General features: G+C 43.5%; 1 protein-coding gene across 1 annotated transcript in view; it reads left to right on the forward strand.

Annotated features, from left to right (window-relative positions):
• PWP1 (PWP1 homolog, endonuclein) overlaps positions 1-20,679 on the forward strand; it is a 429,968-nt gene that overhangs the window by 402,590 nt on the left and 6,699 nt on the right. The window contains exon 14 of the mRNA XM_069628279.1: positions 5,973-6,078. Within this exon, the coding sequence (XP_069484380.1) occupies positions 5,973-6,078 (106 nt within the window). The remainder of the gene's footprint in view (positions 1-5,972; positions 6,079-20,679) is intronic.

The following is a 20,679-nucleotide window of genomic DNA, read 5'->3' on the forward strand; positions in this document are numbered from 1 at the left end:
CATTTGCTCTTTGCTCAGATACTCATCCACTGGTTTACAGCTTCTAGTAGTAGCTTAAATGTAATGCGAACTTCAAAAAGAGAAACAGCACTTTATCTCTTCGAAGTCATCCATTTGAGATGGTGGTAAAATGGTTGTCTAAAATATGACCCGGTGTGCAGTTGTTAGGAGACCATCCTAGTTATGATATTCAGGGAGCTCTGCGAGGTTAGCCGAAGGTGGACGAGTAGTCAAGGCTTAGTCTTAGTAGAGTGTGAGTGGGGTCAGGGGCCCTGAATGAGTCCACACAGTGTAGCACACAATAATTCAATTTAGCCAGTCAGTATAAAAATACTGTATTTATTTTAGGTCTTACGAACACACTGGAAAATGAAACTACCAGGTAGTATTTTCACAGACTACTCTATAATACAAATATTTGCAATCGGCTGTAGGCTCACTTAATAAACATCAGGTAACTTAAGCAAAGCAGGTATGTAAGTTAGATGCAGTAAAAGATGGGAACCAAATCACAAGAGCAATATCATAACTTGAGAAGTCCAAACACTAATATGGATGGGGCCTGGTGCACAAGAGTTACAGCATTCCATTTAGTGTTTCTTACCAGTATGGGTTCTTTTAGAAAGGATGCAATTGGCTTGAGGTGGTGGTAGTTAAAACCATTTCAAAGTTATTCAACAATTTACTAAAGGAAGAGTAGAGTGTTCTCCTTTCTTCCAGACCCAAGGCTAATCCAGGGCAGGTACTCGACAAAGGTTCGACGACCAAAGGCAAGTGGAATGCAGATAGGAGACAAAGGAACTCGTTCCAAGTGTTATCCTATGGAGGACGGGGGGGGGGGACAATCACACTGATGCTTAATTACGCCCCCTCCCCTCCAACTCAGATTTTCCCAGATGTCTGTGCATCGTCTTGGGGTCGCTGGGGGCTCGATCTTTGTTAGGGGAGATTTCCTAAATTAAGACTCTATAAAACTATGCCTTGGTATACAGGTCCCCAACTCTTAGCATACGTCTGTACTACGCAAAGGATTGGTAGAATGACAGAGCAGCCAGGCTTTTCTTAGGAGGAGGTGGTGATCTGTAGGTAAGTACAATTTACCCAATCAATACAAAATCCCAAGGAAACTCTTACACTCTGGAAGTTAGATTTATTTTATATACACAAGGCAGGTATGTAAATACTATTTTAGACTTACCAATACACATAGGAAATATCAAGTGACTGCTTCGATAGTAGTTGCTCACACTTACAATTGTTACAAAAAATGACAGTAATGACAGCTCCAATGTTTAAACAGGAGTGGCGCGCACCCACATTTGTTACTGTGAAATGACAGTTTCATTAATTTACAAAGTAACTCAAAGTCTGTCGGAAGGAAAAGAAGGGTTATTCAACACCAATAGCAGTGATTTACTTCTCAGCAACACTTCTCAAGGCTTCTAATGCTGAAGCAGACCAATCCCTAACGAGTCAAGAGTTCATCAAAGTCATTGCAGGATGGGAGCAAAAGCCTTATGCAGCAGCAGAAAAGGGAAATTTGATACTTTAGTTACTTAAATAAAATATTTTAGCAAGATAACACAGTTATTAAGGACCCCTCAAAGGACTCCCTAAAAGAGCACAAGCTGTGAAGCCTGGGCAAGAGGTATGGGTGGGCACCCAAACACCTAGTATCGCACTCCAGTTACACTGGAACGACTATTCAACTTGAGGTAAGTTCTACCTTAAGCCCCACAGTACCTTAGAGTGGTTGAAGAAATTACAGCTGGATTCTTTCCTGTGCAGCAGCGATGGACCCGGTCTCCTGATTCCTTGGTCTGATGACGAAAGGAAGGACTTTGAATGGGATGTCACAGCAGGCTTTCTTCGGTCTCCCACGTCGGTCTGCGGTTTTGGTGCTGTTATTAGCTCCAAAAGTGAGCGGTTACCACCCGATCTATCTTGCGCGATTCTGCAGTCCTGCACTCTTGTGAGGGGACTTGGATGAGTGGGAGCATTTCTCTGGAGGTCCAACTGGAGCTTACCAAAGTTCTGGGATGATTCGTCCATGCAAAGACATTGCACTGCAAATGGGTTGGAGGTCCCTATTTGTGGTTTTCATTCCTGGAAGTTCATAGCACTGAAGGGGGTGGCTCGATCTGCAGGTCGTTTTAGGGCTTAGTTGGTCCCACCAGCCAAAGGGAAGGTGTTGTCCGCTTCAGAGCTCCTCTGTCGATGAGAAAACGGGGTCAGGACAGCAGTGGTCAATTCACGATTACTGGAAGGGTCTCCAGGCGTCTCTGGTTGTCTACAGCTTTGGATCTTCCGTTCCAGTGGTCGACTTGCCTTCTGTCTCAGAAACATCACCTTTTATTCATTTTTCCCATTCACTCCTCTGTACACTCTGCCTGCAGTTTACATAAAGGGGTGGGTGGCTTTCCAATCAGGACAGCCAGCCCCCCAGTGGGAACTGTTTCCATTCAGGCAGATCAGCAAAGGACAGGGGAGTTCCGGGCTCCTCCCATGTCTCCCATGCTTCCTGTTTTCACAGACACACTGGAGCCAAAAGGATTCCTGCCAAAGGAAAAACACACATTCAGACCTCACCCTTCCAGAATGGTAGAAGGACGTACAAAGGACAACCACACAAGAAATGGCGAAAAAAGAAAGGAGCCACATAGGTGACCCTTTTGTGCAGCAACAAGAACCAGTGCTGCACAATAGCCCTGAAGAAAGTGCTGTAATTATCTCAGTCCACTGAAACTGGTAGGCTCTGTCCGGTCTCTTTCCAAAGTATACCAATGATTTGGGAAAAAGAACGTACATAGATGCTTCCACCAAACAAAGGAAAGCATCAGATTATACCATAGTCTGAGCCCAAGAAAGTACAAACAGACTATGGACCTCATGGGGTTGTACTAATATTAAAAATTTACAATCCTGTCAGTAATTACCCTACAGGGGACCAGCTCAGTCACATATCCCTCATTACGATAGCAATAGGGCATGTTTCCTTCTTGACTATCCCTAACCCTAGATAAGCGGAGCAACCAGCGCAACCTAGGGCTAGTAATTCACAAGGGTATAGTTTAGCATGGTTGAAGGGCAAGTTAGATTAGGGCCACATTTTGTGCCAACAGAAATCATTAAAAATAATAGACTGAAGATCCGAATGTGTTACAATATTGTCTAGGGAACTCTTCATACCGATTCCCCGAACAGTCCTATAACTCAAAGTCTGTCAGAAGGAAAAGAAGGGTTATTCAACACCAATAGCAGTGATTTACTTCTCAGCAACACTTCTCAAGGCTTCTAATAGCAATGACGCAAGTAACTTGCTCTCAGTATCCATGACCATTATTGGTCTATAATTAGTCTGGTTACTACGATCCCCAAGTTTAAAAATAGGCAGTACAAAATATGTTTACCAGGATGCAGACATCCTATTGGACTCAAACAACTGAGAGAATACAATAAATAAAATGTCTTCCCATTCCTCAGGGGCAGCCTTAACATTTTAATTGGTTTCATTATTAGGACCTGCAGCTCTTGTTGAACTGGTTGCTAGAATCAAATCCTGTATTACCTCATGAGTAAAGCTTATAGACCAATCAGACAAATCCATGTACTCGTGGCGAATTATGCATGAATTTAAAACCCCTTTCTTATACAGTCTCTCAAAATGCTAAATCCAAATAGACTCTGATACAGGGTTTAACTGTGCCAAGGCCTGACAGCTCTTCGTTCCATTAATTATCTGACAGAAATTCAAGCTGTTTTTGGATCCAGAATCTCTAGCATTTTCTCCCCATCATTTTGCAATGAGATGCAACGGTGGTTGATCATGCTATTTTTATAATTCTATTTCTCACTTTTTATAGCAAGCAACTTTGCGTGAATATCCATATTATTACTTTATGCGGCTGATTCATGGAATTTGTGCGCCGAATAACTGGGATTTGTGCGCCATTCTGCCCGCAAATACCCATTTGTTAAACAGGGATTTGCGGGCAGAATGGCACACAATTCCCGTTTTTCGGCACACAAATTCCATGAATCAGCCCCTTAATTCTTCTAATTGAACATCTGAAACTTTTCTTATGCTGTGCAACTAGGGGATCAAATTGATGCAGATGTTTACTAGAATTGACCCCGCCTGAAGCAGAATGCTTATCGGAAGTGAACAAATGATTGAAAGTCTGCCTGAAGTAGCCCTGAAATACATTGTGATAAAAAGTACGTAATTTCCATTCACACGTACTTGCATTCCAACACTGATCTCTCAAACCATTAAGGTTAGTTATCTGGCTAGTAGACAACTTATTATGACCGTTGTTTACTGTCAAATGACTGCCAATCGTACAGTTACACTTTTCATTTCTAAGAACAAACTGAGTGCTCAGCATATTATGGCCACTAATGCAAGATTTTATCATTTCAAATTTGAAACAGCAGGAACATAAGGTATGATAAGGATCTGCTCCATCATTCAAACAGCCAGTAGTTTTCCAATCAGGGACAACTACTGGTTCCACATCTGCCCCAGTAGCAGACACTCTGACACCAAGGATGTAGACTGGGACTAGACAGTACCAGCCCCCATTCTGGGCCATACACACAGGCTCACTAGCTCGCGAAAGCCACAGCTTTCCTGAGGCAAGTGCATGACCTCTTATAAAGACTTTCCTGACCTGAGAAGGCAGGAAGAAGGACAAACTACAATATGGCCATAGAACAAGCAAAAATCTTGTGGCACGGCTATTGTAAGGGACTAGCCATGTTTAGTAGCTATACGCAGTAAACGCAAATGTGCACATGCAAAATAATGCACGCATGGGACAAATGTAACTGCTGCCACAAGCTTGTCTTTAGGCTCATATAAAAGTAACCAAAATCGTCTGTAAAAAAACTAGGGTGATACACAGTGTTCCCATTTCTCTGCACTGTAAGGTGCTGTTTGCAATTGTAAAAATACAAGAATTCAAAAGGGAAACAATGTTTCCCAGTACTGATTGTCTGAAGATCTGATCAATGTCCCCATAACATGTGAACAAAAGGCAAAGGAAGTGAAGCTGAAATCTTAACTTCCCTTCAAAAAGTCAGGACAGGATCAAAAACAGCAAAAATAATGGAGTTCCACTGAAAACTATGGAGGGAAAATTACAAAAAGAACAGCTTTCCTAAGAGATGGTTGCATTGCTCTAGTTTATAGTACCCACAAAGTTATAGTGGGTATAAAAAGGCTTGATAAAAAACCTTTATCTGAAATGTGAAAGTGGGATAGTCCATTTGAGCCAAGTCACACATTACACTATGCCACCTAGTAGTCATCGCTCCAAGTTTGCCTCCAGTTCTGAGGCACATCAGCAAGGCATTGTGGGTTTGCAAATTAAGATATGTATAAAGTAGACTATATTGCACTGATGTTACCTAATAAATGGGAAACCAGGTATGTTGTTGCCCTGACAGCCTTGCAAAATGTCTGTCTTGGGATGATTTAGCTATGTATAAAGTAGCACTGCCCTCTATGAGACAGGCAATTTCCTGGAGAAAAATGCTTGCACACACACACAATGCCTTGCTGATGTGGCTCAGAACTGGAGGTGAACTTTCAGCGATGGCTACTAGATGGGATTGTGTAATGTTCGACTTGGCTCACATGGACTATGCTACTCTCTAGTTTATAGTAAAAGATCAAATCAGCATGACGGTGGAATTCAATCAATGTTACTATTTAAGGACGTAGCAGCATACTATTCGTATAGAACAAGCAGTGAGCTGTTTCCTGTGTTCCTTTTTAAAAGGATGATGTGATTGAGGCTGCTCTTCACTCTGTGCAGCGCTTTCTACCTCCTGTGCCTAGCAAAAGGATAATGTGCAGATAATCCAACAGGCTGCTTGGCAGAAGACCTTAAAACTGGGTGCTGCTGACCATTTGGCTGTATCTCACCTCAATATTGTTTACATAATGAGTTTTTTTTTCTTTGCAGGGTGTTCTCTTTTGTGCCGCTTGTTGTCCAGATTTACCGTTTGTGTATAGTTTTGGTGGACAGAAAGAAGGATTAAGAATTTGGGATATCAGCACTGTGACCGCAGGTAAGCATTCCTTTCATGGAAGAGACAAGTCCTGAAGTTACATTTTAAAGGCATAACTTGACTGGTATATCGTTTGTAATACCCCTGTCTCATTACAGCCACATTTTGAGCAACATATAATTTGCAAAGATGTATTTTTAGTTTACCACAAACAATGTGTTTCTCTGTAATCAACATGTTACTTAAAAAAGAAACTTTTTATCCCATTACAGCAGATTGTCTTCAAAGAAACATGTTTTTAAAACTCATGTACAAGCAATTGCAATATGTACATTTCATCCAGCATCGTTCTTTGTCTATTGCTGCTTAATGAAATTCTTCAAAGGGATACATGCTTCATTTGTTGCATTGCTACAGTTGCACACTTCTTACACCAATCTTGCTTTCCCACACTGCACCTGAGCAACCTGTGTTAATTTTCTACTTTCTGTTTTGGCTTTTCATTGGCTTGTCTCACCCATAGTGCAACATATGGAACCGTTTTCGATGCATCCATGCACCTTGGGCTTATCGATGTATACATTTTGAGGTTCTGAATATTCTCATTTTGTGAAAATGCACCTTCAAGCTGTGCACTGTTTCTTCCCTATCACCAGAAACTGATGTTTGGAAACTGAGCCCTTCGAATTGAGCACAAGAAGGGCACCGTAAAGGAAAAGCATTTTCACAAAAGGAGCATAAAGAGAAACACAATTGTGTGTGTTTGGATGTTCAGTTCGAGGACAATGCATTTGATTACATTTTATCAAAATGTAGTGATTAAGCATTATTGGGATATTGACAGTACACATTACTTAACCTAGCAAAAGAAAACTCTAACCCCTGTTCCGCAGAAAACAAGCCACACTTTGTGCAGGTAGTACGCCCTTTTCCGCACTTCTTATAATTCTTCTTTGCAAACATAAGGCGAGGATTACAGATTGTCACCATTCAGACATGCCCCTGCATACAGATTTGAAAATTACCATTATAATTGATACCTTCCTCCTGCAGATTCCCCATTTCTGAAATAGCTTCCTCAGGCACAGACTGGATCGTAAACATTTCCTGTAGCCACCATGGTCCACGCTGCAGCTCCATACCAGCCTTGTGGCACCCATGACTCCAAATATGCAGTCATGGATTCAAAAAGAGCTGCCCATTTTTCTGTGCATTCTAATACTGCTTCAGGGCACCACCATAAGCATTTTGTTGCTGAACCGTGTTCTTCTAAGGTTTCCGGCTTTGGGAACTGAGTCGGTGTCCGGTGTGCACCAACACTGCCTCATATCCGTGGCCGGTTCACAACACAAAATAATAAGTACTCTGCCAGTTTAAACATCCTAATACTGTAATGTGTAGGGTAGCAAAAGTGTACACAACTCTCGATAAAGCTGGCAAGGTCTCTAGTTTGCCCTGCTTTACTCGCTGCCTCTACTTGTAAGTACGTGTACTTCTTGGAGCTGGTCCAAAGAGGGATAAAAAGAATAAGACGGTGATAAAGAGCCCACATTGCTCACCTTCTTACCAGAAGCCTAATGACAATGACCATTCTAGTCCACTGTTGCTAATTGGGGAGATGCCTGGCATTCCAACTCTCTTAATGACTAAGAAGTAGCACACGTCGAATTATATATTGGAACAAGGGCTTTCTAAGGAAACCCTGCTTCCCTTCAACTCTGCCCCCTCAAAGCTGCTTCTGGCTTGGGAGAAACCTGCTTCCATTCTGGCAGTATCAAAGGACCTTTAAAAAAAATGAGGTTTGATATTGCCATCCCAGGCTTCCCATCTACCCCACTGAGCCTCATAGTGCAGGCCTCTACCGCAGGGATGAAGACTACTGTCTTCCCTTTCTTCTTTCCTCACAGGAAGAGCATGAAATGATACGCTCTTGGTCAGAAGAAGCTTTTCATCAGGGAGCCCGGCGCAGACAGTGTATGCTTCTTATACCCTAGCCCGTTACTTAGGTACAACACCGTTTGGGACTTGATGAGGGAAATCTCTGCCAACTTGCCACAGGAAATGCTGGGGACTGTTTTGAAACCAATTTCCAATAGCAGAGAGGTATCTAAATAGATTGTAGAGGCTAGCATTGATGCTGCAGACTGTGTGGTCCTTGGGCAGTAGTTCACAATACAAGCCAAATTGCTAGGCAAGCCATTCAATGGGGCCACTATGATTGGGTCATAGGCGGATGAACCTTTGGAGAATTTAAAACTCTTCAGGACCACAGTAATCCTTTCTCCCCTTCTCATCTTGCACTCAGAAAAGGATTGGTCCTTACAGATCGTTCCGAGTGTTACTAGATCTCCTTTCTGCACCAACTTGTGGACAAGCCCTCACTTATTCCATGAACCCCTTTAAAACCCTTCCACTGACAAAGATATCCCCACTCCAGGGCAAGGAAGCCCTCGCATGGGTGGCTCAAGCACATATGGAGAGAGGTTGATGCACCCACTACTTCTGTTGTCCACAGGGGGTGGTCTGAGTAACATTTTGGACCTTTGGCTGCTGAACTTGTTCCTGCAAAAGGACAAATCCAGAATTGTCACTGTGGCTAAGATTCTTTAGTTTCTGGAACATGAGGACCGGTTGGTGTCCCTGGACTTTTTAATTGCCCATTCATCTAAAGCATCGAAAGTTACTTACGTTTACAGTCTGTGGTACTCCTTAACAGTCAGTCATTCCCTTCATGCTTTCATTTGCTCCCCTGAGTCTTCACAAAGCTTCTTGCTATCCTCACATCCCATCTCAAGAGGGACAGTGTTCACCTCTCCCAACCTGGATGGCTGACTCGTCGAGTCAGCTCCCTGTCTTCTGTCTCAGAACATGTGTTTCAAACTTTCGATCTGCTCCACTGTTTGTGGTCCATTCTCAATCTGAGGGATTCATAGAACAATCCATATCATTGCCTTTAGTTCATTGGGGCAATGTTGACATGAGTGCAGGAAAATCCGTTCCTCCCAATGATCGAGTGACTGAAAACCAGTAGATGGTCTTCACATTTCTGACAAGGACCCAATTCGCAGCCTCAACATTCCTGTGACTCTTAGGTTGCATATGCTTTTCTGGTGACGAAGGCCAAACTGCTCATGAGATCCCTCCAGTAACTGTTACAATGCCTGTGTACCCAGTTTGGGGTCAAAGGGACAGACCTTCTCCAATTATTGGACAAAGTGTCACAGGATATCACTTTGTGGGTCCTCATAGACAACTTGCTTATAGGGGAGATTTTTTCATTACCGTTGGCCTCTGGTCACAGTTATGACAGATGCCTCGCCGAAGAAATGAAAACTCAACTGAATGCCCTTAAGTGAGTGGCCTATCGACCCTGACAAAGGTCATAGAGCAAATCCACTTGCTGGAACTATTTGCTCTCTCGTTGTATTGCAAGTCAAGTTTTTCCAGGTCCTCATTGACCACATTGTACTATGCACTATTTGTAGAACAGGGGTGGCGTGGGATTGCTGCCTCTGTACAGGAACTGCATGCAACTTTGGGCCTCGACTTTGGACAACATCACACTAACAGCAACTCATATGGCAAGGATGGAGAAGTTCATGGTGGAAACACTAAACTGGTGTTAACTTTTACACACAATTGGGAGTTTTGGCAAGTTGCCCTCAAGTGGTTCTCTTCGCTTACACTTTCAACTGGATGTTTGTGTTGTGCCCCAGGGATTTTCCTCGGTGGGGATGTTGGGGATCCTTTGATCGTAGCTTGGAGTTTTGTTGTCCTCAAGGCATTCTCTGCAATTCCCTTCATCCCTCTGATGCTCCCAAAAGTGAGATGGCTTGAGTCGACCATGATTTTTATCACCCTATTTGGGATTTAAGCAAAATGGCCTGGTCCCGAAACTATGGAAATCTCTTTTTGCCAACCCTGGATACCTCCACCCGAACCAGAGCAGCCCCAATCTTTGTGCCTGGTTGCTGAGAGGATGGAGTTCAGAAACTGGAATTTGTCTGACAGTATTCTGGATGTCCTCCTGTCGGCCAGGCAGCTGGCTACCTACTCTATCTATTCCTGCAGATGACATTACTTCTTCAACTTGTGCTATCAGAGATTTCTTGCTCCACTTGGTCTATGCTGGACTTCTTTCTTTCTCTGTTTTAGGAAGATCTCAGGATAAGGACTTTAAAAGGTGTGGCTCCTATTTCACTCTTTAAGAGGAGTTGGAAACAAGGTTCAATTTTGTCTAATCCCACAGGAATGAGGTTTCTTAAAGGTTTCTAACATTTGTTCACCACACCTTTTGTTCCTATGTGGAATTTGATTTTAATTGTCACTTCCATTTGATCCATTACATTATTTTTCTAGGTTTGCTCACTTTTAAGGTGATTTTCCTGGTTGTCATCACTTTTACCGGGTGGGTTAGTGTGCTCCAGGCTCTTTGTCTCTTTAAGGTTTCTAGAGAAATGATTGCCATTGAATTGGGGGTGGGTTGCTTTCTTGCAATCAGTGGTGAATGAGTTCCACCAGTCAGGAAAAACCCAGCTACTTGTTATTTTTCTCTCCTCTTCATCATTCCAAGGCAGAGGAGCAGTTATGCAGCCTGGGTCTAATAAAGACCCTAGTGTATGTTTCTTAAATGATTCTCTTCTGGGAAGGTAAGTAGCTTTTCATTCGTTTTGCTGGGATGAGCAGGTGGGCAGAGATGTGCCAAAACACTCAGTCCAACTCGATTGTCATTTGATTATCTAAATGCTCTGCCTTCATGAGCAAAAATGTACCTGCAGGACTTGGCGCACATTCCACAAAAGGTGTGCGTCACCATCTGCCTAGCACAAAGGGTTGTCTGTTATGGATGTTTGCCAGGTGGATGCCTTAGCTGGGGAGGGTGCTCTATTCGGTTGCTCTGTCTGGCAATTATATTTGATGTAGGTTCTAATTTCTCACTATACTCTCTCTTCCAATTCTCTACTTCTTTGAGGGTCTTTCAATGATGGGAGATCTGTGGGAGTGGCGTCTGTCAGAAGAATCAAGCCTTTGGTAATGTTCTTTCTGATGGATACGTCCTTGCTCCTACAGTTTGCTCATTGATGCTCTCACATGCAGTTCCACGGCTTCTGTGTGTAGGACAAATTGGCGGAATTGTCTTAAAGGGGTATGGGTAACTACATCTATATACATTGTCATTAAACCCAGAGACACAAGTGCCCATGATGCTAAATGCAGCTAATAAAGTGCAGCTGACTGTAAGAAAAGTTGCTAATCCAGTCCCCTTGGGAAGGTAGTTCATAGATGAGAAATCTGTTGAATGAAGTATTTTTCAATGCTAAAGAACAATACAGAAGGTAAGTAGTTTTCCACTTCTACCACCAACATTCTGAATAGAGCACAACTGTGTCACTCTAAAATGCGACACATTGATTTTGAAAAAGCAATTAGTTCATCTTTGGAACTGCCCAAGACAAGCCTACCTTACACCTGTGCAACCTATCTATATGGTTAATAGAATGTCCTATCAATTTAGGTGAAATACTCCCTAAGTGCCACTGTCCTGAGTCAGATAGGCCATCATATACTTTAGTTTATGAGTCCGCAGCTTGAAAAGCCCTTGTTGGCTTTCCGTTGCTATAGGAATGCTTAGAGGTCGTGTGTGACCATGCCACCACAGCAAGTTCAGCAACTTGTGTTTCTCACAATCTTACTGCCTGGGTGGTTCAGTCATTGCCACCAAAGTGAATGATGATCAAGTCAGGCAAAGAGATGGTTTTTGTAACAGTCATCTGCCTGATCCTTGAGATGTGTGTGTGTCTGTGTGGAGGTGATAATGGGGTCCTGGTTTAGCCCCTGCTCTGTGATTCCCGGGGGTGTTGTATGGGGGAATCTCCTGGACTCTACCACAGCATCCAGGCCAAGGGCTTATCACATGTTGCACATAAATCTAAATAGCTCTTTACGAAATATCGTGTAGAGCGTAGCTCCACATGTTGTGTGTTCATGAAAACTCATGGGCACTGTACAGAAAGTGACTGTGCTTTTCAGATTAACCGGTTTGGTAGATTTTCCATTTTGATGTGAGATCCCCTTCACGTGTGTCTCCTAGAACTTTTTGCTTGACTACTGGATTTTTTTTTAAGTTCTCCTAAGTGAGTATGAACCTTTTTCCCACTCAATCATTCTTTTACCCTATCTTTGGTAGTGGTTTTATCCTGCCTACTTTTGTTCCATTTTTACTCCCAGGTTGTACTCACAGCCGTGATAATGCACAGAAGGGTCACCATTGACCCGAAATGGTGATTGTTTTCTTTTTTCACCAATTCAAGATGGCTTGTCCTTTCTTGGTCCTTCTTCTGCCAGGCAGAGTGGGGGTAGGTCTGGGTTTGACTTTTGTCTTCGGCAGGGTTCCATGGGAAAGCACGGCAAGGCCCCCCAGTGTGTCTCTGAGGATAGGAATAGGGGAGGACTTCAGAAATCTTCGTCTGCTGCCGTGGCTGCCTGGAACTAGTTCCAACTGGGAGGCTGGCTGTCCGGAAAGCACAGCCACCACCCATAGTTTTAATGGTGCATGTCTGCTGATTGGCTGGGTTCCTGTATAAGAGCCATGGATCCTGAGGCTGAAGGCAAGCTGACCACTGGAACTGAAAAATCTATAAGGAAGAAGAGGAGAGATGACCACAGCCACTTCCACATGATCAGATAGGCCTTCTGAGTAACCACTGCTGTCCGACTGCTCCTTCCAAACATCAGAAAAACTCAGAAGAGGACGACTCACTCCCTTGGACAGGTGAGACCATTCAGTCTCAAGACAACCTGCATTCCGAGCCATCCCACATCAAGCTATGACCTTTACCGGCTTCAAACCGCCAATACCCTGGGACCTGTGGCCATTGTGCAGTGCATCGCCTTCCGACGATTGTATCCACCCGAAACGTTTGTGGATTCCTTCTGGACCTCCGGAGGCAAGATTCCAATCGAAGTACCCTCACCAGAGTGCTGGACCGATACAGCAAGATGAATCGACCAGGAAGGGGTGAGGGCGTAACCATTCTTCACTGGTGCTTTCAAAGGGGTGCCAAAACAGAGAACCACAAAGAATCCTTTACCTGGAGCCTCTTCACCCCATTCCAGTGTCCCTTCTTTAGTCTGCCTTACCAAGAATCCGTAGACCTGGTCTGCTGATGCTGCATCGTGGGAGCATTGTGCTGCATCCTCTTCTTCACGTTTAAGGTACTGAGAGACTCTTGGTAGAACATACATAGAGTTGTTCTGCTGCTCCTGTGTTGCTAAAGTAGTGATTTGTGTTTTTGGGAGTTTGCCGATTCACATTTGCCCAGGACTAACACCTGTGTACCTTCAGGGAGCCTTCTCTGAAGCCCCTTAACCTGTTTTACAACAGAACAGCTTTACTCACTTGTTACAGAAGTCTTCTCTGGAACTACTGACAGTCTACAGCTTGTGCCTTGCCTGTTCTGCCCTCCAATACGACAACACTCATAACTAGATAGGGATGTACTTCTAGAGTGTTAAACCACTGAGAAAAGTATTACAAGTGGTGAAAAAGTATTTAACTACTTTGTTTTGGTTGTGTTCCATTCATTCTTACCTGAAACAATTACTACAAAAGTAATTTACCTACCTTTTGAATTTCATACTGTGTGAGAAACCTGAGGGCAACCTCATACCTACTGCCCTTGGAGCCTCTTCTCAGGTGGCCAGGGAAAGGCCATCACTTTTGGATCCTGACCCTGGGGATGGAGATGCAAGGGAGGATCACTAGGGTGGAGGGTCCTTGGGGATTGGGTCGAGGATGTCCGCAGGCGAGACATGGTATCCCCCTTTTCCTTGTGATAACCAACCTTACCCTCTGCATGCCTTGCCAATCCCTTTCTATCATTCCCCCTCAGTCTCATCACAATAGTACTGGGATGAAGAAGAGGAGACTAGGAGTGCTACACACTTACATGGCTACAAACTAAAATGTCATTTCACCACTCTGGTATACTGAGACAAGGAAGAGGCGTGAGGTTCAGGCATGTCCAGAGAATACCAGTAACTATGATCAGGCAAATAGTTTTAAGGACTCATACCTGCAACCTGTTAAGTGTTTACAGGTGCATAAAAGGTGGAGCCAACAATCAGAGAGGGGAGACCAGCAGGAGAGAAGCCTGGCCAGGTGTGCTGGGCCTGCGAGAAGAGAAATCTTGTCTAGAAGGAGGCTGCCGAGGATGGTCCTGCCCAGAGGCCAGGACACTGACAAATATCCAGGAGAGGTTACAACACTGGTAGCGCCCGCGAGTGCCGAGCGGAGCTGCTGGCAACCCACAGAGAGGTTTCCAAATTGCGAGCGTGGCTCACAGCGCTACGGAGACATAGATGCAGAGCAGAGAACAAGGAAAGAAGATGCCTGGACCAGTCATCAGGGATCAGTGAATGAACAAAAGGGAACACTTGTACCGGGGCGCTCCTTGGGCTACTGCAGGGCAAATGTAATTGCCTGGAGAACAAAAATAGATATGCAAGCAAAAGTTAACCCAAAGTAAGGGGGTTATACGAGCAAGTTGAACTATAAGAGAAAGTCTTGTGAATTACGAATTATTGAATACCGAACTAAAGGAAAGCTTTGGTAAGCTTGTGAATGGAAAGCAAGCATTTACAAAACACACGTAATAAATACTGAAAGGCAATGAACAAATACTATGAAATGAAGTGAAAACCAAACGATGAACATTACTGAAGAGTGAGAAGTAATGTGGAGAAGGAAAGTAGGCACCACAGAGTGAACTGTGTGAAAAGAACACATTGTGGCAAAGCCAAGAGACTGACAAGGAGAAACCAGAGTGAAGGTGAACCAAAACACAGGGGCAGTAGCAGAGAAACCTGTATGGGCAAGAAAGCCAAGAGTTATCTGTTGCGTGACCTGTAATGGGTGGACTGTGGGGTCTGACAACTGCGGCTAGGCCATCCTGTCTGTGAAAGCCAAGGAAACATACAGATACGTATGAAAGAGATTGCTGAAGTGAAAGCCGAAGAGAGTAATCTGTGTGAACTATTGAGGAATCAGGAGGAGTGTGAAGTTGACCTGGAACTGGTTTTGAGTATTAAGAGACTAAAACGAAGTATGAGCTGGCAAGCTGATGTCTTGGGTAAGGGAAACCGAAGACCTTGTGAACTTTGCTGTTGCCTTGGGGAAGGGAACCTCAAGGCCCTTTTGGAACTGTTATATTCTTGGGCAAGGGTACCTCGAGACTTTGTGGAACATCTTTGAATTTGGGGAGGGAACTGGAAAAAGAGCCAAGAGCTGGAGGAAGTTCAGAACATTATTTTGGAATACTACTTAGGTTGTTCTACACATTGTTTAGCTTTAGTTGTGAGGGCAAGTATAGGTTGTGGACACAGACATACTTTTAAGTTCTACTTACTGACACAGACTTTCCTTAGTTTCCTTAGGTAGGGAAATCTCACCTTACCTTAGGGCAAGTCATGACTTACACCATCCTGACATTTAATATAATAAAAGTATTTTATTTGAACTTTGAATCTGTTGTCTGTGTCTTGCTTCATGATTCCTTCACAACTGACATTCTCAAAGTATTTCAAACGTGTTTTACTTATTGTGAATATTGCATTTTTTCTTCTAAGTTTCACATTGTGTGTTATAGTACTTACCTTTCTGAAGAATCACCTTTACCTTAGTGTATATATAAAATAAACCGTTATTTGTATATAACTTTAGTGTGCTAGTGTTTCATTGGCCTGTGACTCGAAGTCCTTTGTACCTCCCTTGCATCCCTCTCTCCCTCTTAAGATAAGCCTGGCTGCTCAGCCATTGCTTGTAAACAAATGAAGAGGATCCAAGATTGGAAACCTCCCGTCCCCTGCACGCTATTGTTATCCCGTTTTCAGACTGTTATCAATATTTTTTGTGATTCAAAGATAGTCTGTTATGCAAATATTAACAATGGTCAATGTCAATACAACACTGAGCATTCGTTTAATAAAAGTTAATGATTTAATCTGAAAAAAATGTTGTTCTTATATAATGCAGACACAAAGTCTCTGTGTGTATAATTTGCCTAGAGATTGCAAGTGTATAAATGTATGTTTTTGGCAAAATCGGATTTTAAGTAAAGTAAATGTGGGAGTTTTTGGACATTGTAAAACTCACCTAATAAACCTGACATCATTCCCTTGGAAATCCAACCAGTTGAGAGCAAGGCGGAGACTAGCACCCCTGCCCAATCCAAGTAGTTTAGGGGCGCGGGTAGTTAACCCTACCCAACCTATACTTTGATGATGTCATTTTACACTATAAATAGGGTCCCTTACAAGACTCTAGACACACACACACACACACACACACTCTTCCTGATTTTCTTTGCTGCGTTCCTGTACCCGTTATCTTCCTGATCAAGACTCCAACTACAAGGCCAAGCACTGCTGATCCTACTCCAGGGCGCATTGCAAAACCCAAGCAGTGCTGATCCCATTCCAAGCAAGGCCTACGATATAGACAAACCCACTAAATGTCCCATTAACAGGGGGAAACTGTGGTACGATTGGCATCCTGATCCAGATTGGCTTGCTGCCACTCACTGCATGCTGTTGCCATCCTGCCACTCTGATGACCTATATTATCCAGTGACCAGAATTGCCAGTCCAGAAGTGCTACCCGGTAACCAGTCCCTGCCCAGCTGATCCTGTCCGGCTGTCCTTTGTTATAGGTTAGGTGTGGTGACCAGAACGCCGACAGTCCAGAATCCGAAATCTAAAAAGTGGACTGTGAGTATCAATTGCCACCCCACCTAAACCTATAGCCTATCTTGTCTTTGTCCTCATCCCACTCTCTAAGACACCCTATCCGTATCCTGATACCTTGTTCAAACTGTCACAATCATTCTTGCCACCCTGCCTTTGATTTCTAGTGCTAGCGCCATCTCTGTAGTAATTCTGCCTTGTGTAAATCCTAAGCTATTAATCCTATTTCGAGTGATCAGACTGGTTCCGCCAGGGCGGGCGCTGGGGAGCTAGGGTTGAATTCGCGAATATACCCTGGAGCTTACTGAGTCCCTCTTTGGTAGTCTAGTCTGAATGCTCTAGTGTAGAGTAAAACTGTTCTTGTCAAAACTGATTTCCTTTCCTTTTCACCGCTCCATTTTACTCAAAACAGACCTCACTCTATCTTGCATAACTCACTCAATTTACCAGCTAGAGACCTAATTTCACTTCCATATTGTACCTATGATCTATAGCTACACCCCAACACGCATTGCGATTTACAATATTTCAACTGTTTTTATTAAAAACCGTGTTGGTAATTTCAGGTGGGTGTTGCTAAGTTTGCAAAGTTTCCAACGTGTCATTTGCTGCATTCTGTGTTAAACCCTGCCACTCATTTTCAAACTGTATGCTCTTGGTTATGCATTGCTTGTGATTGTTAGTACCTTTACATTGTTGCTTTAGTGAAGAATTGTATTTGTTTCAAGGTTTTTGCACACATTCATTATTCTGTTCATCCATTTCCGAGTGTCATTTTTAGCACTGCGAGGGTTTGAAATACGTTTTTCTTTCTTGTTTGGGGAGGGAAGGTCCGTTTTCAATTCTGTTTTCCATTTGTCATTCCTGATTACCTGCTGCTTCTGTTTATCCATTCAGAATTGATTATTTGTGGGTTGAGGGAACCTTGCGGGGGGGAAACCTAACTCAAGTGCTATCTTACCTAAAATCAAAAAGTGCTCCTATTCCCTGGTGTTCTTATCACCCCATTGGTGATTGCTGCCCCATATTAAAAATTGTATTTTTTCTTTTCATTTTCAAATAAATAAATATTATATTTTACCAACCAGCCTGGTTCATGGTCCATTGTGGCCCTGGGTATTTGAAAAGGCGGTGTGATATTAGTGGTGTACCATCTCAATATTGAATCTAACATAAAAACATAAGCTTTTCAATTGCGTGCTGCATACTAGGCCGAGACTAAGGTGTGTGTCGCCTGATTGAAATCCTTAACACGCCATATGGGAGGAAGTGCCCATCAAAACCCAAATAGAGCAAGGTTGCAGTCATTATTTTGTTAGAGTTACTGGGTAGAGTGTTAGGGAGAGGTAATGGGTAGTTAAAGGAGATTTGAGGTAAGGTGATGCTCCTCATCTACAGGTGGCTCCTTATTTTCGTTAATGCCTTAGTTGTGTTTAACCTTCAGCACCAACATCCTCACACTTGTGGGCAACCTCATCCTCACCAAATAGTCACACAACTTGCAGTAGTTCTGCATTCCTGTTTCCAGCCTTGTTTTAGTTGCAAAGCCTTCAGCCACTGGCATTTGTAGGTAGGGCACAATAATGTACTGACTGACCAATTGCGACCACCCAAGGGTTTTCTCGTCTTTGGTGTTGTGTTCAAACTCATACGCCTCCTTGTATGCTTCTGAGGTTAAGGGCCAGTAACACCCGCTCTTAATCCCCAGACAGTCGAGAAGGTTAAGCAGGACTTATCTAAAGTAAGGCAGGGGAAGATGGGTTAGGACATCTGTAGGAACTAGCTGATGTCAGGGCGACGGGGAGGCACGTTAGGATAAGGACCCCAGGACTAGAGAATAGTCAAAGCTCCAAGACCAGCCTTGAAATAACCTATAGTGAGTGCCCAACCCAGTGTAACCAAGTGTTTGCTCTTTCCCTGGATTGTACTTAAGCCTGATGAGCCACCCTCATCAACAAACAGTGTTGAAAGCAGAGACTAGGAGCTTTGCCAATTGAAGGTGCACATCCCCAGAGTCTACAAACGATGTCAAGGTGAAATGCCTCGATCTGTGAGATACGGAGTGTTACCAGGGTGAGACCTGGAGAGACTTTTAAGTGAATCCAAGACCATAGTCTCGAGACTTTGTTTTGAGAAACCCAAACCGATCTATTAGCTGACTGCCATCCTGACAAGTGGTTTTAGCCTAGATTGAATCAATTAGTACAAGCTAATGAGACCAACCTTAGTAGACGGGTTTCTGGGGAAAACCCAATGCAGTGGGAGAAGTCATCTTTATTTTGTTTGCCTTAGTATTTATTTTTCCATGTATTCTTTCATACCCATCTAAACCTTCACTGTGTCAAAGAAACCTTAATACAATGTCATATAGCAAACCACAACCCTATCTTGTTGCTTTTTGTTGTCTCATGTGTACATGTTAATATTTTGCAGTGAGGGTGTCTGTTAGGAAAGATTTCTCTCTATGCAACTCACCCTCCATATTCTATGGACCCGAAAACATTTTGCTTTTGTTTTTTAATCTGTCCTCACTTTTTACAGCTTCACTTTCCTGGCCTTTTGCTCATTTCGTTATGGGGAAGCGGATCAGTTCGTCAGACTATCAGTACTGGGAAACTGTTTTCCTTTTTGTCTGTTTTACCTTTTACCTTGTTGCTATCTTTTTGACAGTGCACACAGTATCTTAAAATGAAGTGCAGTGGGGATGCTTTTTATCACGCTAGTATTTTACACCTGGGATTTTTGGTTACTTTTATATCTGCCTAAAGATAAGCTGTTGGCAGCGGATACATTTTTACAATTTTTGCATTATTTCTATTGTGCACATTAATGTTTCCTGCTTCTGTGTCCTACACGTGGCTAGTGCCCTAAAATGGCCATGCCACAAGAGTTTTTGCTTCTTCTTTGGCCATATTATTGTTAGGCCTTCTGATTGCCTTCTCAGGTGAGGAAATCTCTTATATGATCATGCTGCCTGTTTCAATGGTGTAGATCCTTACTATTAGTAGGCTTGGACTTGTTTCCATCCAAGAGTTTGGATAAGAAGAAGACTCCTGCAGCCATTTCAGGAGAACAACGTTGGACCCAAGTATCCTGTGTAGATGAGCATATGACTGAAGATCCATGGATGACTCCCGAAGAGGCCAAGCATCCTTTCCTGTGATTGGCCCGGTGAAGCCCTACTGGACTACCTGATCTATGAAGGCTCTGAGCGGTGCTTCAAACCTTGGACTGGTATGACCAACCAGTCTTGACGCATTCTCAGAAGTGTCCCTGGACTACCCGGTGGACTGACTAGCTCTCCCAATTGGCTACCACGGTAGAATCTTTGCCTTTCTGCATTTTTCGCTGGAACTTCGGTGGTCGCCAGCTCGTGCCTCAAGTCACCGTGCGGCCAAGTTTCATGGTATCCTGCTCTGGAAGGTCATCTTTGACCGCGACTGAAGAAACGCCTGCCATAGTCGCTGTGTGGTGACCGTCAGTGGAAGTCGCTTCTCTGTGTCCTGTGAGGTGTCCAGAAGAGTGCTGCATCAGTGAATCCTGCTTGCCTTCTTCGCCAGGGGTTGCACCCCGTACCAGCAGCCAGCCTGAGCAATCCTCGAACTCGCAACCCATAGACATCTTGCGCTAGAACAATACAAATCATCAGTGGCCACCATTGCATATCCCTGCTGGTGCGTGAGCATACCTCTAGCCTCTATCCAGAAAATGTTCTTCCCCTGACACCCGCTTGCCAGTCATACATAACTTGTCTCAAGAATTAATATTCTACAATCCACACTTCACATCAGTGTGCACTGAATTCTAAACTTGAGTAGAGGAATTTTGGTTAATTACAGCTTAGTGAGGCAGGCGTATCAAGACAAATAGACTATGGCTGCAGGGAAAAGGAAAGGAAATGCTGAAGATCAAGCTCTG

This window comes from Ambystoma mexicanum, chromosome 12 (assembly GCF_040938575.1).
Source record: "Ambystoma mexicanum isolate Mex_15411 chromosome 12, UKY_AmexF1_1, whole genome shotgun sequence".
Taxonomy (NCBI): domain Eukaryota; kingdom Metazoa; phylum Chordata; class Amphibia; order Caudata; family Ambystomatidae; genus Ambystoma; species Ambystoma mexicanum.